This window comes from Adiantum capillus-veneris, chromosome 12, assembly GCF_014529385.1.
Source record: "Adiantum capillus-veneris isolate H3 chromosome 12, ASM1452938v2, whole genome shotgun sequence".
In the NCBI taxonomy this organism is placed as follows: Eukaryota; Viridiplantae; Streptophyta; class Polypodiopsida; order Polypodiales; family Pteridaceae; genus Adiantum; species Adiantum capillus-veneris.
In genome coordinates this window covers 64,479,001-64,503,893 of record NC_140942.1, presented here as the reverse complement: position 1 = coordinate 64,503,893, position 24,893 = coordinate 64,479,001, and the positions used below count along the sequence as shown (strand labels likewise).

The 24,893-nt window shown below is 44.3% G+C and overlaps 1 protein-coding gene across 1 annotated transcript in view; it reads right to left on the bottom strand.

Moving 5' to 3' along the window:
* LOC147445838 (Vacuolar sorting protein 39) overlaps window positions 1–24,893 on the bottom strand; it is a 51,232-nt gene that overhangs the window by 10,093 nt on the left and 16,246 nt on the right. The window contains exons 3-12 of the mRNA XM_086525214.1: window positions 7,920–8,140; window positions 7,634–7,775; window positions 7,252–7,527; window positions 7,078–7,150; window positions 6,353–6,401; window positions 6,107–6,264; window positions 5,927–6,030; window positions 5,790–5,845; window positions 5,645–5,713; window positions 5,453–5,564 (exon numbers count right to left, since the gene is read on the bottom strand). Of these exons, the coding sequence (XP_086381340.1) occupies window positions 5,453–5,564; window positions 5,645–5,713; window positions 5,790–5,845; window positions 5,927–6,030; window positions 6,107–6,264; window positions 6,353–6,401; window positions 7,078–7,150; window positions 7,252–7,527; window positions 7,634–7,775; window positions 7,920–8,140 (1,260 nt within the window). The remainder of the gene's footprint in view (window positions 1–5,452; window positions 5,565–5,644; window positions 5,714–5,789; window positions 5,846–5,926; window positions 6,031–6,106; window positions 6,265–6,352; window positions 6,402–7,077; window positions 7,151–7,251; window positions 7,528–7,633; window positions 7,776–7,919; window positions 8,141–24,893) is intronic.

Genomic DNA, 24,893 nt, shown 5'->3' with positions numbered 1-24,893 from the left:
GCTCAACATACAATATGTCATGCCTAGGAAAAGGGATCACATAACGATACTAACTAAAATACAGGAAACCGTCACGAATGAAACACTCGAACAATGCGTGCGTATCAATCATGCGAACACATAATACTTCCTGTGAGGGCTCTTTGGACCAAGGCTCCAGAGCCAAGATCGGTTCGTCCTGAATGATCAAATCGTCCTATGGGGGTTCTTTGGACCTCGACTCAAAAGTCAAGATCGGATCTTCGTGATTGATCGAATCTACAACGAGGTTAGCTTTGCTAGAAAAAGCATCCACTAACACATCATCCTTGTGAACAATCACATCATCTTCATGCAACGCATCATGCTTGTCTTTATCATCCAAATCATCATGCTTGTCTTTGTTATCCAAATCATCATGCAAATCATTATCCTTCAAATCATCATGCTTCTCATAATCATGCAAATTTTGTGTGTCATGCTGTGGAGACAAAGAGACTGAGAGAGTCTCTTCCTCCTGAATCCTTCCAATCTTGTCCTGCATATTAGCAATGAGAGATGGAGAATGAACAATGTCCACTCCATGAAAGACAGTAGGAGAATCACTTTTGGCATTGAGAGTTAAAGTGTTAGCCTCCCAATCAATGAGAGGGTTCAGTTCACGAAACCATTTCATGCCTAAAATCATATCACATCCTAAGAGAGGAGAAACAACAAATCTTCTAGTGAAGACAGTCTGTTGAATTGCAAACAACACATCAAGGCACTCCTTCGTGATGAGAGCGTCCATACGAGGACGAAAGCCAGAGACCTCGATAGGAGATCTCTTACTAACTTCGAGGCGGGCTCTCTCAACAAGAGAGGGACTGATCACATCATGCATACTACCTGGGTCAAACAATATGACAAAACGGTGCCCCGACGTACGACCATAACATTTAATGAGAGAATCATCAATGGGAGGGTCCTGAGAAACTTTGGGCACACCCGTGTTATCATTCATTGCATTGACAGATGTAGTGGGTGCTGTGGGTTCTTTAGATTCATTCGATTCAAGCTTAGGACGTGTTCTTTTTATGTGACCCTTAATGTGACAATGAAAACAACGACCTTCCTTAGAATAAGTGCTTTGTTCTTCCGAAGTGATGTATCCTCCTACAATTCCTTGTGCTACCTTTTCATCTAGAGTAAGCTTAGGTTTAGCAGTTGTGTTAACCTTACCCTTAGATTCATTGGAAGAATTCTTTGATGAGAGACTGTTGGAAGATTGGTTAGAAGAGTTATCATTCTTACCATTCTTACCGTTCTTACCGTTCTGCGGGTTCTGAGAAGTCTGCGAGGTACTTGTGGAAGTCTTGTTCTCCTTAGGCTTTCCCTTGTTGTGCTTCATCTCCTATGCGAGAGCAATCGCTACCGCCTTGTTGAGATCGATTGGATCGAATACCTCGACATCCTACTTGATATACTCGTCCAATCTAAAGAGAAAAGCCCTTTGTGCTCATCATCCGACATGCGTAATTGGGTACCTAGCTGCAAAACACGATTAGAAAAAGACATAACCGGCATACCATTTTGCTTGAGAGCGCACCAATCATCCTTCAATCGTGCGAGGTACTGAGGTGGCATAAACCGCGCCTTGAGCTTGTCTTGGAAATCAGCCCAACTAAAAGAGAGAGGCGTGAAATCGTCGGCTACCTCTAGGTGCGCAGCTAGCTGTGCCTCTTGCCATGCGTGGTACCAATTGATGGCATCACCGGCAAGGTACATAGCTGCTGTCAAAACTTTGTTGTTTCCTGTCTTCTTAGTTGTCGCAAAATAAGCATTAAATTGACCAAGAATGAATAACTGTAGCATCCATCTTACCGTCATACTTACTGAAAGTCAACTTTTCTGTAACTGGATGGTTGGAATCCGCGTCGTGGCTTGCGCCACTTGACGAACTCCCACGATCTTTGGGTGGTTCGGTCTTCGAGGCTAGCAATTGGGAAATAAATTCTTGATTGCGAATCTCCCTTTGAGCTTCTCACTCGGCGTCCCTTTCTGCTTTGCGTTCATCGCGCTCGCGTTCGAGAGCAAGTCGATTTTCTTCTTGTTGTGCGGCAAATCTTGCGTTTCTTTCGTCGCGCTCGCGGTCCTTGGCTGCTTGGTCTGCGGCCATTCTTGCAATTCTGTCGTCGCGCTCACAGTCCTGAGCAAGGCACTCGCGTTCTAAAGCAAGGCGCTTGTCTTCCTGTCTATCCATCATGGCCATCATCTGCTTGACCATTGCCTCCATAGGGGTCTGGTGCACTTGGTGGCGTAGATGGCGAAGGGGGAGGGTTGAAGAAATCATCTCCGGGTGGAGACGAGTCTTTATCGCCTCTCTCATGCTCATCACCTATATGCGAAGTATCCATTCCGCTTCGGGTGACGACCATGCACTATGATCTTGGGGTCTTAAGCTCGCGAGGAACTTGGTTCTTGAGGTTCTTGAGGTCCTTGATTCGTGAGAATCTTGGGTTCTGGAGGTTCTTGAGTCTTGAGGGTCTTGGGTTCTTGGGGTTCTTGAGGTTTTCTTTCGCTTGCAAATCGCGTTGGAGAAGGATCTTCTCTTCACCCGAGTTCTACTCCTTTCTGCGGGCGCACCCCTTAGCGGCCTTGCGCTCACACCAAGGTTGCTTTTTCCCACCTCACGTCAATTGACCGGCCCCTAAGTGCACGGTCCGCTCTCAATGAGTGAAAAGAAACACAGCCCTTCTTTCTTGGAATTCCTGTCACTCTTCAACAAAACACGATTAGGAATCGCCACGCCCAAGTAAACTTGGGTTTGTGCGATTGCAACAAGCAAAAAAATTCTTGTGGTTCTTTCCTTGAGTAATGCAGAACACTTCCAAAGCTCTGATACCAATGAGAGAGCTTTCCGTCTTATGGAGAGTGCTATGATCACGAACAAAGTGAGTGGATATTGTGCGTGCAAGTGAATGAGACTGAGAGAAGGAGAGAGAAGAGATACGACACCCAAGAGGTTGTAAAACCCTCCTCCGAAGGCCCCACTCTCGTCAGCGAGAGTGGTCTACTTTGGTTGCACAAAGGTGTACAATGCGTATGCAATGGATTGATGCAATGGGACTATGCCGATGACGACGATGGTGATGACGACGACGACTTGAGGGCTGAAATGTGAGATCTTCTAATCGCTGAATTTCGGGACTGTTTTGGTGGCTGAAAATGACTGTTTTGGCTGCGTTTTTATGGCTGAAAATGGGGGAACATCTGCAACCATCTTGGGGCTGATCTGCTACTGTGTCATAGGCTGAAAACACTGTGGTTCTGATGCGGTAAGGGGCTGAAACTGAAAACGCTGATGAGTCCTGCTGCTAGCCAAAAACGCTAGGCTGATCTGAATCTGCAACTCAAAAACGCTGATGGGCTGATGTGCAAAAACGCTAGCAATGCTGAGGAATCTGTTGGCGATCACAGGGATCTGCAAACGCTAGGGTGCTGCTGTTGATGGCGATGGCCTGCTGTGGAAGGGAGCGCCAATGATGGGGTGAGATGCAAAAACGCTAGAGGGTCATGAGGGGGGGTACTGCTGAGAAGCTGCCTGTTCAGCGGGAAGCTCCTGCTGCCTCTTCTGCCAGAAAGTGCTAACTTGGGTTTTCTTATATATTAACTTAGCAAAATTGCCCTACCTACTTTTGTTGGAAAGTCACTTAAAAATAATAAGTGAAAAATACCAAAAATAGGGAAAATAGGCTAAATGCACTGGAAAATTCCCTTGACTGAATCTGATGGATTCTGAAGGGAATGCTGATGATCATGCTGTGTGCAACCGGAGGATATGCATCTATGCTAAGTGACTGGGCATGCACGGTCTACGAATAGACTCACAAAAGTGCCAGATCACTGCTAAATCTAGACTGACTGGACTGACTGAACCTTGCTGTGGTGTAGCTTGTCCACGGAGACATAGGGTTGGGATGTGTCACGTGACATGTTGCTTGGGTTTTCTCTTCTTCTTCTCTTTACCTGTACCTGTTTCAACTAGTTTCCCTCTTTTATGGCTAGGACTTGCATCACTCATGTCATGATCTCTAGTAACCCTTACCTGCAGGCATGACCATAGCTCCTGAATTATCCTCGTTCACAATCAAAAGAATCGACGAAGGAGTATTAGAAGCAGAAGAGTTTTGTGAAGCTCCCTTGATTGCCTCTATTGAAAATGAAGTTGGCTTAGGGTTAGCCTCCGTCGTAGGTGATCGTTCCTCTTGTAAGAACAAGAAGAAAGCTGAGCTCTGATACACTGTAATCACCGCTAGTCGGATAAATTCCTCGAACAAGAAAATTGTAATCGAAAGAACTGAATGGATCAATGCAAGTCCCTCCAAAGAGTATTGGCCCTCAAGTCAAGGGCCCCTAGCGGTATTTCTTTCTTGATAAGAAATCAAGTTCACAACTAATGTGCGACCACGCACTCATAATATGAATCTTATAATGGCCTCTATCCTTTTATTTATGGGCACGTGGCCTTACAAAAAGAAACTTTTTTATGGGCACTTGACCTAAATGCCATCCTCAAGTAAACTGCTTTCAATTGCCCCAAAAAGCATAAAAGTTATCTGCTTTCAAGTACTTGTGCCCAAAGCTTTCACAGCGCAACACTGTCACTTCAACTACTGCCCGTACGACCCCAGCGCAACATTGTCACTACTTCAGCTGCTGTCCCTACAGCCCCGCGTTTTGCAGTGGAATTTGCAGCCGCCTCCACTCAAAGCTTGGTCCCTTGCACCACTTGCTCCATCTACTGCCATACCGGATGCCCCATATGTTGTGTGCCACTGGCCAGGTGCCATGTGTACAAGCTCGTCGCTCACTTCCTCTTTATGTGGCCGTCGCCGCCAATGTGCTGAGGCAGTGCCTCGTATGTTATGGCGGTTGTTCTCATGCTCAAGATTCTTTTTATTAGGTCACACAAAGGCTGCAATATCGTTTCCCTCTCTGTTGTTTTGAAAGACTCTTCTGGATTTTTGGTCAATTGAATCCACCATTATTAGAGTACACTACGAGTACCTTCTTGCCTGAGGTGCACTTTTGAGCCCTTTGGAGTGTTTCTCATACATGTAATCACCTTCAACAAGCTTTTGGTCATGGCAACACTTATTCAGCTTTACCCTACCCATACTACCGTACTCAGCTCTTTCAATCTCTCCATGATTGTTTTCATTTGGGAGACATTTCACATCAGCAGTTCGAGGTTTCTATAATTGTTTCTAGTTTTTTGGTATGGCTTGTGTTGTACATTATTATAATTGATGGAGCTTTAGTATCACCAAAAAAGATGTGCGTGTGTGTGCGAGAAATTCTTTTATGACTGTTTCCAGCCTTCTTGCATGGCTCGACCCATTTTGGGTTATGTCTAGTACGCCTTGTAAATTTGTAATTAAAGTAATCTAGTTTTGCCAAAAAGAAAAGAGTGTGTGCGTATGACACACACCTCCAATACTTGCAATGGGTCAAGTGAGGTCCCATGTGACTGTAAAAGATGAACTGCAGCATTGTACATGGGCTCCCTCCCATCACCTGGCTTCAAATACATGTCGAGTAGCCTGTCAAAGACAAATATAAAAAATGAAAAGCAAGTTATCAGTGAATTAAGAGATTCAACAATCAATTATAGAGTAGTAACCTCATGTATGCATCCGGCCTGCCAAGCTCTGCACAGTAACGCTCAGCTGCCTCAATATCCCCCAGTTTCCTGACATTTAAAAGAAGCAGAAGTCAAAACACTGCCTTGCATATACTTCAATACTAAGCTCAGGAAACAAATTTACAAGGCCAATATCTGGAAAACACGGGTCTCCTCTCCAAGCTTCCGGTACAAGATTGCCTGGCATCCGTGCATCAAAGTTGTCAAGCCACCAGGCTATATTGAAAGGCAAAACTTGAAGCTGCTGAAAAGATTACAAACCTGCTCCCTCCAAAAATCAGAATCCAGTATCAATGCAAGAACCGTACTTGGATCATATTTCTCAGAGGATTCCAAAAATACTTGAAGCCTTTCCCTACTGCCACCTGGAATGTTCAATGATAGTCTCTTCATAAAATGGGACACAGCATTTCTATGTTTACTTTGCATTGTTATTCTCACTTGAACTTTCTCTAGTAGGCACTCTCTCATCAAAATTGCTAGCATTGACCACGGCATTTTCTGAGCTTTCCATCGCAGACGTTGCAAGGGAAACAGCCAACATGGTGTGATAGCGAGAATCCTCCTCTGCTTTTTCTTGGACCAACCACTCCAGATACCTGCACATGCAGTCCGCAATGTAATATTGCCACTTGCCAAATAAAACATAAACCTCATTATGTCGCTAAGATCTACAAATCCCCTCACCTCTGTCGCACATACACCTGACTCGGATCCAACTCAGAGAGCACAACATCTGTCCATCAGAAAACGATAATATTTTAAATCCCCGTCTCTATCACTGCTTGAATGTTTTAAATCGTAACAGCAAAAACAGCATCACACAAACAACGGACAGGATTTGAACAGTGAGGAGGACGAGAGGTGTTTGATAGGAATGCATAGACTCTCATTTATCACCATGTCACAGAGTGACTCAAGAGGCTCAAGATGCCCCTTTTGCACAGGAACACCTCTTCAATACGTCTCTTGTAGTGAAAGATCTTGGGATAATAGCCCAAGGGCCTCTGCACCAGGATTCAGTTGAAAATCCTTGATTGGAAGAGTCCCCCCCCTCCCCCCCCACCACAAAGAAAGGGCACTTACAAATATTGAAGAGGTAAAATTGGTACAAGAGATTACTCGCTTCGAAAGATGGAAATGATGATGCACGTTGACTCAACTAGATACAATGACCAGAACATGGCATGTATCTTGATGTTTAAGCTCGATACTTAGAGCAAGACAAGTGTGACGAACACTACACTCTAACATGTAATTGCTACTTCTCAGTCAAGCTGCAGCCAGCAACCTTCATTACTATTTTGAATCAGTCCAGCTTGATTAAAAGAACAGAATTTCCTGAATGATTGCTCAAAGGTACCGAAAACAAACAAATTATTCTTAAAGCTCCTTGAATTCGTGAATCTCACCAGGAGGAATTGATCTTTCACGCTTTGATGAGCTTAAAATCTGAATTCCAAGATCCTGGCTTACGTTTAAAATCTGACACAAAAAAGAAACGTGTTTGTTATATAGTAGTTTGAAAAATTACATCCTTTGTAATCACATCCTTGGACGTGTACAATAAATGAAGTGAAACTAACCCATTTAAGATGTTTCAGCACCAAGACTCCATCCTGTGACGCCTCCAATAAGCGTGACGCCTCTCTTGCAGCAGCTAGTTGTAGACCTGGATTTTCCGTCTCATTAAAATTCTTGATCTCCTGCATCCTTCGTGCAGGGACCGAAATGCGAGTATTGCTGCTGTCAGCCAAAGTTTGCCACACCTGAAGGGCCTTTTCTACCATCCCCTTTGATTCATAGAGAAATCCAAGAGTGCGGAGCCTCCCACTCTGATGTAACATATCTTCCAGCTCCTCCTGCACAACCCATCCAAGGTGGGATGATCATTCAGACCTCATACAGTAGGTGTCATGTAAACTATTGAAAAGTTCAATGTTCTTCAAAGGAACAAGAAATAAATACCACATGACAGCTGTTCTCAGAAGCCGCAAAAGATTCCATTTCATCTGTGGCGCCTAATTTCAAAAACAAATGCATCAGTAGAGTGTCCACTCCTTCCTGTAATGATGGTGTCATTGGTTTGGCCCGTGCAACTCTAAGGTAGCTGAAATAAGATATAATTTGTCAAATAAAGCATCAACCAATTTCCTTAGGATCTATTTCAGCCATTTACTCTGATTTAGCCCATAATAGGCTTTATGCAAAACAGGAAAGGACCAGAACCTGCAATATCATAAGAAATACTAACCGTATCACTTGTGCCATTGCCTCCGTACTATACTCCTGTATGATGGCGCTTTTGCTTCTGGATGATGTTGGCATAAGACCATCTTGAGCATTGGGTAAATCCCTTTGGTCACTGACGGACTGCAGGACAAGACCCCTCTGTACAGCTCGTAGCTTGGTCTGTACAACATTTTGTACAGCATGTGGAGGAGGATGCAAACCCCAATATCGGATTCTAGGAACCTGAACAAAAGGATATTTGAACTTTCAGACAAAACTCAACGTGAAAAGTGGACACTTTGCAACATGTTGAAGCACTCTTAACACCTTCCTCTTCTCAGGATGAATCCCACTGAGAACTGTATTTACTTAACTTCCCCTATTGTGGTTAAGAATTACAATTGCCAAGAAACTCGTTTCTTCTATCAAAGAAACTTACGATACATTTCAAACGTTTAGAAACTTCTCTTGAACATCTCAAAGACTGCTTTCTACTGCTTGACACTCAAAGATTTTTGAGTCTCCATTGTGGCATTTCATAAACTAGTTGAAACCATCTCGAGAGTTTTGAAACTCGTTCCATACAAAACGTTTTGAAACTTCAGGGCTATTACGTTAAGAAGGCATTGATGAAACACAAAAACTACAATGCTATCAATCTTACAGGGTCACAGCTAGCATTCATCGGGTATGCATTGCAAGAGAGTTCAGTGGCTGAAAGCTTTCTCATAACACACATATACAAATGGATGTTCATTGTTTACTTCTTGGTAAGCTGCCTAGGTGATGCCACCCAACCAAGCAGTACCAGGAGTAGAGAGAGAATCCATAAAATATCTCCAATATGCTAGCCTGGGGCCTTGAACAAGTAATGTACAACAAAGAGTTGAATTTAATCATCAGAATAAAAAATTAGTAAAGCCTATAGCCTAGTTAGTGGGCAGTGAGCTAAACCTTCATTCTTCTAAACATACATCTCTACACAAAAGACTTTTATCAGTATGACGACGCTGTCAACCTCAGGCATTCATTAGGTGGTCATGTGCTCATTACAATCATCAATGCAGGTAATACACAAATAGGATAATGAGAGTACATAGACCTCACCTAGACATCGACATATACAAGAGATTTATAACATGCACACATCGGAGAAGTGAGTAAGCGTAATTGTACTGGAAAAACCATGCATGCTGATAGGTGGGTGGGTGTGAAAGGAAGGGCTTCACATTCTCTTCTGGCTTGTGTCGGCACTAGAAAACTATTTGAGGCGTGAGTGATCCAGCAGTTCGGACACATAACAGTCTTTTGAACTACACGTGCACAGTCGATTTTGCATTTTGGGTGGCACGCTTTGGCCTCTTTTTTTAAGTTAAGAGTGCAATACGAAGATAGTACTTCTTTAAAGTAAACTCCAGGAAGCAAATTTGGGTGCGTATACATTGTGGGGTTACTCAGCAGAAGTGCAACAGACATATTGGGGTGGCACGCTTTGGCCTCTTTTCTTAAGTTAAGAGTGCAATACGAAGATAGTACTTCTTTAAAGTAAACTCCAGGAAGCAAATTTGGGTGCGTATACATTGTGGGGTTACTCAGCAGAAGTGCAACAGACATATTGGGGTGTATATATGCATTATTATTATGGTGACTATTTGAGATAGTCTACACGAGTTAGGTGCCGCTGCAAAAAATACAGGCAGTATAAACACACAGTAAGTTGATTGACAATGTTAACCAGATTACAGCTAAGTTTCTTCCAAATATGAACGCAGGCAAGCTCAAGTTAAAGAATAAGCTCCATGCTTGGAAAAGAAGAGCAAGCCTATCGGTGAATATGCTCTTAAGATTAAGAGCATTGGTGAGTCCCTTGCATTCATGAGGTGGTAGCGGATGTCACGAGACAAGCACTGTATGCCAACGGAAAAGAATAGACTGAACAGACTTTTAGCACTTCAATAACAACTAAACTGAAAGGGATAGACGACACAGGGAGTGGCGAAGTTCCACCCCAGAGAGCACTGGCCCCAAACCTTGGCGCCCCTTTCGGTATTTCTTTATATTACTTGAACTCGGTACAATGCGGGTACTCACGCTCTGAACCTTCACCCAGAAGAGTGCTAGAGAATGACCCCTCTGCACATATTTAAAGACCCTTGGCCTTGAAAAGAAGTTACATGAAAAGCATTCAAAAGTTGGCGCTGAAAAACTGCCCAGCGTAAATCATGGAAATCCATACAGGCTGCCACGTCAGCAGGTCAACATGAAACACGGAATTCCGTACAAGCTGCCATGTCAACAGGTCAAGGCAAAGTGCAAGCATCCGTACATCTGCCACATCATCAAGTCTTTACGCGCACGTGTGTGTGTGCCGGCTTTACTTTAATGTCTTTAGGTCCCATAAGTTGGTGGGAACTCCTCTTTAAAAATAAGCCACTAGGCAAGACTTTGCAAGTTGGTAAAGCTTCTTCTGCTGCTTTTGCTTCTTCACTTAGGGTTTAGGCCTCTGAGCCGGGATTTGCAGGTTGGCTCCGTTCTTCAGGTGGCTTGACACGTCAGCAATTTGTGACATCCCCCCTTCTTGAAAGAAAGTAATCGTCCACGATTACAGTATATCTGCAAAACAACTCAACTTAGCTCAAAACATTTCGAGGGTCATTTCGAGGGACAATCAATTTTCTCATTCCAAATCGGAACTCTTGATTTCCTGAGTCGTTGGCTTCCCAGAAGAATCTCATCCAATAAGGAGTCCCATTCCAGATCGGAACTCTTGATATCCTGGGTCATTGACTTCCCAGAAGTATCTCATCCAAAAAGGAATATTCAGAGGTTGGCACATCACAATGCAACACAAATGCTCACATATGCATGTTACAAGACACAACGAACAGCACCGCTGAGCACTCCCCTGAGACAAACGGTCTGCGGTATGAAGCTACTCAACAACTACCTCCTCACTCCCCCCGTAGATAACCTTAAAAGGTCCGGGCCATGAGTTCAAAAGACTGGTATAACCAAACGCTCCCCAAACCGCAGTCTGCATCGCTTGGAGGTTCAAGCATACAACCAAATGCTGCCCACACATCCCGTCTGCGCTGTTCGGAGGTTTTCCAGCATACAACAAAATGCTCCCCTAACATCCCGTCTACGTCGTTCTGAGGTTCAGACAATACCAAAATAGCACTTCTCACTACTCCACCCGGGAGTAAATTACCAATCAATGAGACCAATATTTAAAACCAGAGTCAAACAGTTTAAATCACTACCAAGACAGGTTTAAAACAGATACCATCCATTTCAAACGAATTTCAAACAATGCTTCCTCAAACAGAGTTCAAAAGTATCTTACTACAAAACAACTCGAAAATTCATTCAACTATTTGTTTGGACAGTCGAACTTTGAGAACAACTAGCTTGTCCTTCTGCATCAGGGTAATGGTTTGGTTCCAAATGTGGAGAATCGCATCATTCTTGTTGTACCAAGCCATGCCCAAGAGAACATCGCAATTGCCCAACTTCATAATGTGGAAATCAGCTTTTCCATGATAATCTTGGATAGTCATTGAAGAGCACCAATGAACGGTACCACTTCCTGAGTTTGCCCTGTGACTAGCTTGGCTCCTACTTCTCCACCCTCTGCATCATAATCAAAGTGCATCTGCTTCAAGAAATTTGGATGGATGAAGGTCTATGTAGCTCCGAGGTCAGAGAAAATAAGGGCTTTCAAGCGGTTGACTTTGCGATATGCTCGACATAATTCATTTGTACTTTCAAGGCGTATGCCATAATAATCAAGGACTAGTCCAATGGCGGATCTAGATCTCTTGCTGGAGGTGGCCCTGAGGATCGTTCTTTTGTGGGAGCAGAAGGTTGCTCTAGAATCGTCAAGGCTCGCTCACGACATGTAGTGAATGTATGCCCTGTTTGAAAACATTTGAAGCATCGGCATTCTTGTAAAAGGGTTTCTCGTTGACGCTGTGTCAAACGAGGCCTTTGAGCTACGTTCCTTTGCATACAATGCTTGTTCTTCTTTACTTAATTGACCACCTACAATTCCTTGAGCAACTTTCTCATTAGGTGAGAGTTTAGGTTTATCAGATTTTCCTTTACCCTTATCCTTATCTTCGTCACCCTTAGATTGAGATGTAGATGGAGGATTAGATTGAGACAAAGAATTTGGACAGTTCTTTTTATCGTTACCATTCCCACTATAATTTGTGTCCTTGTCTTTAGAGTCATGAGAGAAAGAGTTACCATTATTGACGGCCGTCTTGAGCTTACCCTTATTGTACTTTATTTCTTGAAGTTGAGCCAAGCGTATCGCCTCTTTTAATGTCTTTGGATCGCCGGCTTCCATGTCAAACTTGATCAAAGTAGTCCAATCCAAAGAGAAAGACCTCCAACCTTTTCTCATCGGATTTCCTCAATTGTCCACCTAACTGGAACACACGGTTAGCGTACGACATCACAGGTTTACCTTGTTGAGACAAGCCCGAAAATCCTCCTTCAATCGCTTCAGGTACTATGGAGGCAAGAAGCCAGTCTTTCGGTCCTCCTCAAACTCCTCCCAACTAAGCTCGTGAGAGGAGACAAGGAGAGACTCGGCATGGGCCGCCTTGTGGGCGTCATCCCATAGTTACCAAGAACGGGGAAGGTGGAACGGCAACTTCCACAAAATGCCATTCCTTGTTACGGGTACTCACGTTTGAAACACGGAACACGGATTCGGAATGAGAACTTAGAATGGGAACGGGGAACGAAGACCCGAAAATGGCCATTCCCTGTTACTATGTGTCATCCTTCTTTTCCATCCATTCATCCTTCCAGGTGAGCATCACACGTGAGATGTACGGAAGCCAAGAGAACTTTGCTCTCATCAGACTTTTTAACAATCGCAAAATAAGATGTAAATTGATGCAACCAAGAATAGATGGCAAAAGCATCCATCTTATCGTCATACTTACTAACAATCGCAAAATAAGATGTAAATTGATGCAACCAAGAATAGATGGCAAAAGCATCCATCTTACCATCATACTTACTAGACGTAATCTTCTCCGGAACTCGCTCATTGATGGTTCATGTAACATTGGTTACCTCCGCGATGGTCTTGGCAAGCTTTTCATAATCTGGCTCTAAGGATGGGAAATCGAATTGAACCACAAGCGAGGTGATGATATCAAGCATGGCTGGCCTCCGCGTCCATCTCGCGCTCCCGCCGTCTACGAGCCTCAGCTTCAATTGCCACTCGATGTTCCTCTCCCTCCGCCCCTTCCACACGCTCTTGCCATCATGCCTCTTCTTGCCGCATCATGATCTCCATCATCATCTGCATCATGGAATCCATGGGATTTGGTGGCAATGATAGAGGCTAGGGGGAGGACTACTTGGAGAATCCAAAGAAGGAATTTGCTCGCCTTTTGAATTGGGGGAGGTCTCCATACTGTACAAGTCTTGACCATGCAGGGATTCTGCTCTTTTGCTCAAGGAAGGTCGCAGACTTATCTTCGGGACAGCTATCTACCCCCTCGTCGGCACAATCCGCATGCAACACCCAATATACAATTGGTTGCTATTTTCCGACGCTCAAGGCGCACAGTCCTACGCGCAATGGCAGGTCTATTGTTCCAAGAGTGGGAAGAGTGTCCCGAAACACTGCAAAACACAACCTCAAACACTAAACAAAAAAAAAACTTTTAAAGGATTAGCGGATTAGTACAAAATCTTCAAGCTCTGATACCAATGTCAGGTGCAGCGGAATTGAAATGGTAACAAGATCGAGACTTTACACTTCCACAAATCTTTACTTCTTTCCTTGCTTGAATGTGTGCTACTTAGCACGAATGATGGTTCCTTTGTGAGAGAGAGAGAGAGAGAGAGAGAGAGAGAGAGAGAGAAGAAAGCAGGGCTGAAAACGCAGATGATGATGGACAGCAATGGGAGCACTCAATGCGGTGAGGCAATGGCTCAAAAGAGGCTCATAGGGCTGCCGAAGGTCCGGGGTGCAACGGAGAGATCAGCATTAGCAAACGGGAGGCTTTCCGGCGAGGAAGATGGGCCGAAGCTGAAACGCTGGCTGCAAGGCTGATCCGAAGCGGGCTTGCGATGGAGATCCAAAACGCCAAGGGCTGAAATTGCAAAACGTTGGGGCTGATCTGCAAAACCATTGGCTGAGCTTCTGGCGCTAGCTAATCTGATGGAAAAACACTGGGTTGATGCTCCTTTTATATTGGATTTTTTGGTTCCAAGTCGGGAAATTGTGTCAGTTCGGGAAAATGCACAAATGTGCACACATTGGAGTCTTCAGGCCATAACTCACAGTTCTATGACCCATTTGACGAACAGACTAGGGACTGACACGTTCCTCTAACCTAAACCTACATGCACGTCATGTCAAATGCGCACCAAAATGTGACAACATATGCCAAAACGCGTGTACAAACCATTTATGCAAGAGGGTTCTAAAATAGAAAACCTAATCTAATGGACTCGTCCGGACATGCAGGTCCTACAAGCAGGCTCACAAAATTGCCGGTACTAATCCTCCTAGGATTCTAGACACACCTATCTAGGGATATGTACACAATTGGCTCTGGAAGTCGATGAAGCATGTCCAAGTGGCACACGAGCCATGTGCACGTGACACAAAGCCAGATTAATGTGAGGCGCATTTTTCTTGAGGTACCTTGAGATGCTAAGGATTATGCCTTCTTTAATAAAGCAAATAGAAATGCATTATCACATAGATGTGGATTAGGGTGTAGCATTCCAGACGAGCGACCTACCACCATGTTTATGTTCTCATTGGGGAGTGTTGTTGTCACTTGCAACAGTACGAGGCAATCAATCGTTGCTTTAGTGTCAAGCTACAGCCTTGACGAGGAGCTGCAAACACAATGTCCCAGATGGCATTTGCAATAAGAACATGTTGCATAACATATGCCCAAAGTGGGTAGTTGTCTCCATCCATGGTTGATGACTACACCTGATGCAAAAGTTGCCTATGTAGAGGAAAAACTACACAAGCCCAACCTGTCCTACATGGCACGACCCATAGAAGACTACAAGCTGCATGTTTTGAAGGCATTTCCCTGTTGAAAAACCTGTATAAAAGGTCAAAATTACCCGCGCAATTGCAAGTACTGGAAACGAATGTCGAAATAGTCCGAATCAAAATTCTGGCGATACCGAGCTTTACAAGCTCACCCGAAGGTCATCCCTACAAATACTCACCAAATATCACCTCTATCTTAGAAACTCAGCCAAGGGGGTGCTGGCGACAATACTCCTGATGCTAAAGCCTGCTCCAGAAGATGGAAGCAGGGAATAAACCTCCTAGCCAGGGAAAAAGTGCCCAGACGGTACTAAGTGTGTTCACAAACATCACTACCATACTATGGTAATAGCTAATTAATAATTAGACTCAAATTTGGGCATTCACATGAGATGCATAATTTTATAAGGGACTGTTGAAAGAACATGGTGGATGGCTCAAATTGGCAGCACTAAAGATCTTCATCAGCTTATAATTTTGGGGTGTAGATGGCTAGCAGTTGTAACAAACTTGGACACCCCAAGTTAAGATTCTACCGCGACACAGCAAAGATTCACTTCAAAACAGTTCACAATTTACACTCGAGTCGAAACGGCCCGGCGTAGTTCCGTGCCTAGAGATATTGGCCCCAAAGACTAGCACCCCTTTCGGTATTTCCTTTTGTATCAGAGTGGGTAGGTGCTCTCTCTCAGACTCTGCGTCCACATGCTCTGAGAAGTGAGGCTCTGCCCACTTATTTATTGATACAGGGGATGCCCAAAAGCAGAACCCCAAAAGCATTCAACTTAAAAGTCTTTAACTCAAAAGCTCATATCCAAAAGCTGCCAACGAATTTCAGCCAGCGCAAATAACGCAGATCCGTACAACCCGCTTTTTGCGCCGCAATTCGCGAAAATTCTGTACGGCAACCCTGCCACGTCAACCTGTCCAGGATTTTTCCGTACCAACCTGCCACGTGTCACTGTCCGGGTCTGTTGCCATATCACCCATTTGTGACATGCCCCCCTCTTGAAAGCATTGTAATCGCCCTCGATTACGCCTGCAAAACAGACAAAGGCCATAACCAGTCTTAGAAGACACTGACTGTTAGTACCGACGCATTAGGCACAACACATCTAGCACATGTACCAATCGATAGTCACATCACAGGACATCACATGACAAATCACATTCAAAATTATTCCAAATCTCAAACCATGATTAATCGGCAACGTATTTGATAATCGCATCTAGATCCGATCAAGACCTCACACATGCCCAATTAACTAATCCATATTGCAATCATGTCTATAGAAATTTATGAGACAGAAATGCTGCGGTCATTTCGTCTATCAATTCCTACACTCAAACAAGTCAAGTACAAATCAATCAGTATCATATTCATTTTCGAGAATTCCAGGTCATAAAGTCATACAGCACAATACTGTTGGCTCAGCAGTATCCCTGAAACCCAAAGGGACATAATGTGACTATATCAAAAATCGGGGCAATCTGTTGACAAAGGAACAGAGTGACTCTGAAACGAACACAAGGAGGGGATCTCTCGGCTACACGGACCGCCTACAGACACACGTCGGACGAACCACCCGACCATAGCCACCATCCAACAGCTCCCCCATGCTGGGGCCAACATCCGAGGACGTAGGCGTGCACCTGTAAGACGAGCGTCCCATACCACCCGGCCTCACCTTCTCGAGGTGACTTCGCACACTCCTAGCCTCACGGGCTAACCACTGGCACTCTGTCAATGGGGGTCGATAACTGCAAATGAGGCCTTGGCCTCCCTTTTATAATAATGGCCGGCCACACTGGCTTGCTTCACACTACGTTCGCCCGGACACTAGACGCCCATCTTGATGGCGTCTGGGCTAAATCCCCTCTCCCATGAGCGGGTTTGACCAAAAACTCATAGTGACCATAACGCGTATGTAAACATGTCTTAGGAATATCTTCTAGTTTGATCCGTATCTGGTAATAGCCTAATCGCAGGTCTATCTTCGTAAAATACAACGCTCCATGGAGCCGATCTATCAGATCGTCCATGCGCAGGAGCGGATACTTATTCTTAACAGTGAGCTTATTCAACCCCTTGTAATCCACGCAAAAGTGCATAGTGTTATCCTTCTTTCGAGAAAGTAACACTGGCGCTCCCCACGGGGATTTGCTTGGCCGAACAAAACCCCTGTTGAGATAATCTTTCAGTTGCCGCTGAATCTCGTCCTCCTCAGTTTTACTAAACCGATAGGGTTGCTTTGAGAAGGGCTGACTACCAGTCACCAACTCAATGCCATGATCTACTCCTCTCGAAGGCGGCAAGCCAAAAGATAGATCATCAGGAAAAACATCCTCGAAATCAGTCATGATTTCTCGGATAAGGTTGGATTCGTCGGAATCCCCAAGTTGAACAGAAGAACGTGAAACGTTCTTACGAAATTCAATGACAAAAGTACTAAGCACTAATGAATCAAACCAAGCAGATGGTACACAATGATAAAAGTCAACATCAGAAGACTTTGTATCTTTATACATTTCCAAAGCAGTAACAACTGGTATTGCAAAACCATTATTTGCAAAATTCTGATTACAAAGCGATATAGATACATGAGGCATGTCCTGCTTAACAAAAACAAGAGAGTGATGTACATAGTCTATATACAATGAGTCTTGTTTATCATAAAACCATGGAATTTCTAAAATAACATCTACTCTGTCTAAGCGCATGATGTGGAAATCCAGGTTCTCTTTGTAATCAGCTAGCTCGAGCGACAAGTCTGGAACCATCCGATTCCATACATCCGTGTCCTCGCCACGGGCCATCTTCACGCGATACTCATGGTCACTGTCCCACGTCCGCAAGCTCAGTTTCTGCACCAATTTTGCATCCACAAAATTGTGTGAGCTTCCATTATCAAGGAGTACAGTCACGTCGTGACCATTGATCTTCCCGAGGAAACGGAGAAGATCGTGCTTACCAAACACTTTGGTGCTAAAAGTAAAATTAGTGCATGAACTGTGCGTTAAATGATGGATTTCAAATTGAAATGAGCTTACCAAAAATTTGGATATTAACTGCTGGAAAGGCTACGAGTGGATGGATGGGTACAATATTACTTTCTTCTCTTATCTTGTAGAGCATCGTGGCCTTAGCCACAGCATCTTCGACATCCGTCAGAGGTTTACCTCTGAGTAATGCCCAACGGTACTCCTCGCTGAGGATATACATGTGGACAGCATGTTCGGAGTCCAAGCGAAGGGCTTCCTTGAAGGCGGTAGTATATTATATACCTTCATAAGTTCAGAATAGTCTGCACTCACGAATTATAAGAGGGAATAAAGCACTCATGAAACTATAAACGCAAGGGACACAAGAAAAGAAAAGAAAAACAAAAACAAACAAACAAACAAACTAAATCACTTTGTTTGCTACGAAACAAAACTAGATAAAACAAAACTTTGTTTGAAGGCGGTAGTATATTGGTCGAATGACATTGTTTTCATCGATAGGCTCTGAAGCCTAGCATATGCCTTCAACGGATCCCTTATGGTGAAGTAATCAAAGAACTTCGCACAGAAATCAACCCACGTCGCGGGTTTTTCTATCATGTTACACCACCAGATGAGTGCGGCACCCTTCAAGTACCGAGGAAGCATCTGCATCCTTTGTGCATCTGATTCTTCAAGGAAATCAACATAGGTTGTCCATTGGCGAAGCCAATTAACTGCAACCTATGTACACTCTCTCTCCTCAGCAGAGAATTGAGTGATTCATCCAACCTGTGGACGCGCATTATCGGCAATTGTCGATTGTCAAATCCGCTCACAAAAAACATCACAATCGTCGACTGAGATGTGTTTTTGAGAGCAAAATATGAGTATCAAAAGGCTATATAATTCTCTCGAGATGACAAATATTAATGTTGGTATTCCATGAGAATGGCACGCAAAAACAGAAAATAATTTCTTACCTCGAGTGTGTTCGTCTGATAAATCAAAACTGGAGGACTCCATTGCGAGAAACTCAGAGAAACATTGAAATTCAATTAAATTCGGATTTTTCGCGTCGCGAAAAGATAAACTTCGAGGAGCTCTACGCGTCGACGTGAGCTTCCAAAGGCGAGCAGGTGACGGCGGGAGCACGGGAGTGCGAACGGGTGAGAGAGAGGAGCAGTGGGAGAGGAGCAAAAGACCCAAGAGTGGAGTTTCTGCAAAAAAACTCTCTGTAAGTGAGTTTTAATAAAGTACACGTTTCAAACCTTACTTAAAAAAACCCCAAGTGACCAGGCCACTTAAAATAAATGGGCCGCTTATTAAACTTCCCAGCACATAGCGTTAAAATAACTCCAACGCAAAGCTGCCAGTGATAAAGGAAATCGAACGCAAGCAGCGAGTGGGCGGCAGATGACGCGTGGGAGGGGAGAGAAAAATCTTGGCGTGTGCCCGCTTGTGCAAACTACGCGAGAACAGCCACGCTGGCTTTCTCTCTCTCCTTGCGCTTTCTCTCTCCTCCTCTTCTGCAGTGCAAGAACTCTTTGCTACATACCAAGAACAGCCCCCTCTCTTCGCTCCACACTGGAGGCAACAGAGAAGGAGAGCCAAACTTCTTTTGTCTCTCTGTTTCACTCTCTCTCTCTCTCTCTCTCTCTCTCTCTCTCTCTACGCTTCGCACAGAGAACATTACAAAGAGAGTTTTACTGTATGCTGAATTTTAATCTAAAATCAGCAATTCAATAAGAAATTCACTAATTTTTGTCAAAAATCAGTAAATTTAATGAAAAACTTGCGCTTCCCAGCTTTTCCGCCCGCTAAATGCTGAAGTTTATCAAAAATCAACAAAACACACATTAAATTTCACCTGCACCCACACTTATGAGAAGAAAAACGATTAATCAAATAACCATTTCATCAAAAATTGCATGAAACAAGTATTATCTGACTCGAACCAGTCTATAGGTGTGCACGCAGTCCTTCGTGCAACCAAGCCGGCTATGATACCATGAAACGAACACAGGGAGGGGATCTCCCGGCTACACGGACCGCCTACAGACACGCGTCGAACGAACCGCCCGACCATAGCAACCATCCGGCAGATCCCCCGTGCTGGGCCAATGTCCGAGGACGTAGGCATGCACCTGTAAGACTGAGCGTCCCATACCTCCTCGAGGTGACCTCGCGCACTCCTAGCCTCGCGGGCTAACCACTGGCACTTTGCCAGTGGGTGTCGATAACTGCAAATGAGGCCTTGGCCTCCCTTTTATAATAATGGCCGGCCACACTGGCCAGGTTCACACTACGTCCGCTCAGACACTAGACGCCCATTCCGACGGCATCTGGGCTAGATCCCCTCTCCCGTGAGCGGGACATAACAGACTCCCCTCTTGTGCAAACCAACTGCACTAGATTCGCCCATGTTGAAGTCGGGGTTCTATCAGAGTAGACTATGCTAAACCAAATGCTTCAAGGTAAAGGTTCACAATCTGAGCATCTGCTAGGTCCTCCTCCTCCTCCATCCACTTTGCATCCAAAGCAGGATAGTTCTTGAATTTAACCAAGAACTGCCTTATCACTTTACCTTTAATCTTTCTATCTTTATGTGCCAGTATCTGATCTGGAACGAGTATCTCCTCGCTTTCCTCCACTTTGGGTTGCTCATTTAGCTCCCCATCATCGGGCACATCGCCTTTAAAAGGCTTCAAAAGACTCGCATGAAAAGCATTGTGAATTCTCCAAGTATCGGGCAGCTTCAGTCTAAAGGAGACATCATTTATCTTTTCTTTTAACTGGAAAGGTCCATAATATCTCATGCTAAGCTTTGGAAAAAGCCGCTCCTTTCCCTTTTTCTTTCTCAGGCGTGCCTTCTCAAAACATAAGAGCACCCAATCATCTTCCTTTAATTTCAAATCGCAACGGTGTCGATCTGCTACCTTCTTGTGTCTTTCCTTCTTGTGTCTTTCCTGAGATTTTGCTAAAGCCTCCAAGCTCCCAAACCTTGGCAAAAGCAGTCCAAGTCCCTCGTACTGGTCGGCTTCAAAAATCTTATCTTTCGTGCTTAGGAAGGATGGTCCAACCTTCGTAGCACCTTCAATAATCTCAAATGGCACCTTCTCGTCGAAGAGTGGATTGTGTCATTGTAGGCAAATTCCACCAAGGGCAAAAACTTTTCCCATTGAGTCTTCTGATAAGAAATGTAAGACTTCAATAAATCCAATACGACTAAAGATTGCCCATCTGTTTGCTGGTAGAAAGATGACGAGAACTGCAATCATGTGCCAATGTTCTCCCAAATAGCCTTCCAAAACAAACTCGTGAATCAGGGATCTCTATCAGAGACTATTGTCTCAGGCATGCCATGTAATCTAAATATCTGGGCAATTGTCACAAACTGCTGACGTGTCAAAGCCCTGAAGAATGGAGCCAACTTGCAGATGTCGGCCGAGGGGCCTAAACCCTAAGAAGAACAAGTAACAGAAGAAGAAGTCCTACCAACTTATGGGGACCCCGTTCGATGGGGCCCCAAGTGACATAAAAGATTAAAATAAAGAAGGACCCACAAAGAGCCAAAAATTGATGACGTGGTAGATTTTCGCAAATTCCGCTGACTGCTGACGTGGCAGAACTGTACGGATTTCCGCTTTTTATGCTCGTAGTGCTGACATGGCAGGAGTCTACGGATTTCTGTGATTTACGCTGGCAGCTTTTTTGCCATTGCTTTTGGACCAAAAGCTTTTGAGTTTTAAAGGCTTTTCACTGTAGCTGCTTTTTAGGCCAAGGGCCTTTAAATATGAGGCTAGGGCTCATTCTTTGGCATGCTTCCAGGAGAAGGTGCAAAGTCTGGAGTACCGGCTTGTACAGAGTTCAAGTAATATAAAGAAATACCGAAAGAGGTGCCAAAGTTTGGGGCCAATACTCTCTGGGGTGGAATTCCGCCACTCCGTGTCGCGTGTCGTCTCTCTCTTTCAGTTGTTATTGAAGTGCTAAAAGTCTGTTCAGTCTGTTCTTTTCTATTGGCACGTGGCGCCCGGTCTTGTGACAGCAATGAACAGTCTCGCTAAATGATCTGGCTTGATTGTTTTCTTCACTGGGATGAAATGAGCTTGCTTGGTAAATCTGTCAATAACAGTCCAAATACCATCGTGCCCACTCTGTGTCTTTGGGAGTCAAAAATGAAATCCATAGCAATACTTTCCGAGGGGCGGGTGGGAATGGGTAAAGGCTATAACAAACCCTGTTCTTTATGCCTGTCAAACTTGATCTTCTCGCATACCAAGAACTGCGTACAAAATCATCCACATCCTTCTTGAGTCTCGGCCAAAAGAAGTATCGCTCCACACCTTTCAAGGTGGTATCATTGCCGCTGTGACCCGTAAATGGTGGACAGTGGCATTCAAGTAGAGCCTTTTCCCTCAACGGCTGTATAACACACAACATCGTTTTCTTCATCAAGTAGCCATCCTGAATGGAATATCCTGCTACTACCTCCCCATTCTGTATTCAACTGAATACATCTGCAAATCCTAGATCTGTGGCGTACTGATCGACCATGTCCTCGAAGCTCTATGATAAATCGCGGAAATAGCAGAGACCAACGACTTCCGGGACAAAGCATCTGCCACCAAGTTCTTCTGTCCTTGTACATGGACAATCTGGCAGTGAAATTGTGACAAGTTGTTAGCCCACCGCATCTGCTTTTCCGATAGTTGCTTATGTGACAAGAAGTAGCGTAAACTCTGATGATCAATGAAGATCGTAAAATCCGTCCCGAGTACGTAATGTCGCCACTGGTAAGAGCATGGATAACCGCCAAAAGCTCTTTCTCGAAAATCTGTGTTGTCAATTCCGGCCTTGAAAACAATCGGCTCTCAATAGGCAATGACATGGCCTTCTTGCATTAAGACCGCACCCAGATCACAAGCATCACAATATAATTCGAATGACTTTTGCAAATCCGGCAAAGTCAAAACTGGTCCTATAGTCAATTTCGATTTCAAAGTCTGAAAGGCAGTCACCTTTGTGGGTCCCCACCAGAAAGGGACTCCTTTCTGTGTCAAGATATCCAAAGGGGAAGCAACCTCTGCAAACTTTCTAACGAACCGCCGGTAGTAAGAGCATAAGCCCAAGAAGCTTCTAACTTCATGGACATTCTTCAAATCGGGCCAATCATGTATAGTCTCAATCTTGGTCGGGTCCATTTATACTCCTGCTGCTGCTGAGACGTGTGTCCCAAAAAGTGTATCTCCGGTAAGAAAAATTCACTCTTCTTAGCATTGATCACCAACTTGTGATCTCGCAATGCATGAAAGACATGTAGCAGTTGTCATCTATGTTCTGCCTCATCCTTGGAGAAAACTATAATGTCATCAAAGAAAGTGTCAACAAAAGATCTGTACTCTCTGAAAATTCATCAAAGAAAGTGCCAACAATAGATCTGTACTCTCTGAAAATCTTGTCCATCATTCGGTTAAAAGTCGTTGGAGCATTGGTAAGGCCAAAAGGCATCACCAAAAATTCATATAAACCGAAGCTCGTCCAAAAAGCTGTCTTATAGACATCTCCCGGCGCGATTCAGATCTGATGATATCCGCTCTTCAATTCGATCCTGTTGAAACAAGCCTTGTATAGTCGGTCAAGAATATCATCGATCCTCGGAATCTGAAATTTGTTCTTGATGGTGATTCTATTGAGAGCTCTATAATCAATGCACATTCTCCAAGATCCGTCTTTCTTTAAAACAAACAACACCGGAGAGCAGTAAGGTGAAGTACTCGCCTTAAAACCCTTTTCCAAGAGGTCTTTCACTTGGTTCATAATCTCTTCATTCTAGGCTCGCTTCACGCGGTAAGGTGGCCGGTTCGGTGGTGTGCTTCCAAGTATCAGATCAATAGTATGATCCTCAAGACGAGCTGGTGGCAACTCGCCTGGACGGCTCTCTAAAAAGCAATCGCCATGAGTGTGGAGAAAATCTTGGCGTTCTTTATCAAGACATATTTATCCTATGTTCATCATTTAACTCTTTCAAAAAGATCGAGTAAACAAACAGACCGGATTTCATTAATTTCGAAACGGTCGAAGCCGATATAATAGGGACAGACTCGCCCTTCAATTTCACATCAAGTACAATTTTTCGGCCCTTTCCATTTGTCAATGTCGCTTTCTTCGCTCGATAATCGACCATGGCGTTGTTCTTATGGTACCAAGGGACTCCCAGGAGGACATCACAACCTTCCAAGGGCATTACGTAGAAGTCCTCGTGCCCCAAATACCCTTGACAAAGCAACCGAAGTTTGCCAATGACAGGTGTAATGGCCACGTCCCGTCCGGGTGCCGCTAGAACTGCCTCTGCTTGTGGTCCCATCCGATCAGGTGTAATCTCAAGCCGCGCCGCCAATTCATGTGAAATGAAGTTGGCCTTGGCTCCTCCATCAAAGAAAATCAGGGCTTCTTGATCTTTCACTTTGCCCCAATCTCGGCAAACTTCTGCACTTTCATCAATCATGCTTCGGTCAGTACCCATGCAATCTGGAACCAGTCCTGCTTTCATCTTGCCTTTTCTTCCACGTTCCTCAACTGCTCTCGAACTCTCTAGCCTGTCTTCATTTTGTTTTGTTGTGCCTTTTTAAGGCACTTCGCGGAGGCATGCCCATGTTCCCCACATCCAAAACACTTCCCCTCTTTGATGTAGTTGGCCCTCTCTCGAAAAGTGAGCCGAGGTCGTGAATCCTTGTCTTTATTTTCTTGGAAACTCTTTCTCTTTCTACTTTCATTATTAGAAGTCTTTTGGGTTCTCTGAGTCGAGATCTCATCTGTGGGGTAGGTCAAATTGCCCGAATGTATGGCAAAACCCCGTTTCGCATGACCCATCAATTCTTGAATAGAACCTGACTTTTGTTCCAAGCAGTAGTCTCGGATCTCTGTAGAAAGTCCGCAGCAAAACCGCTCAATCTGTTCTTT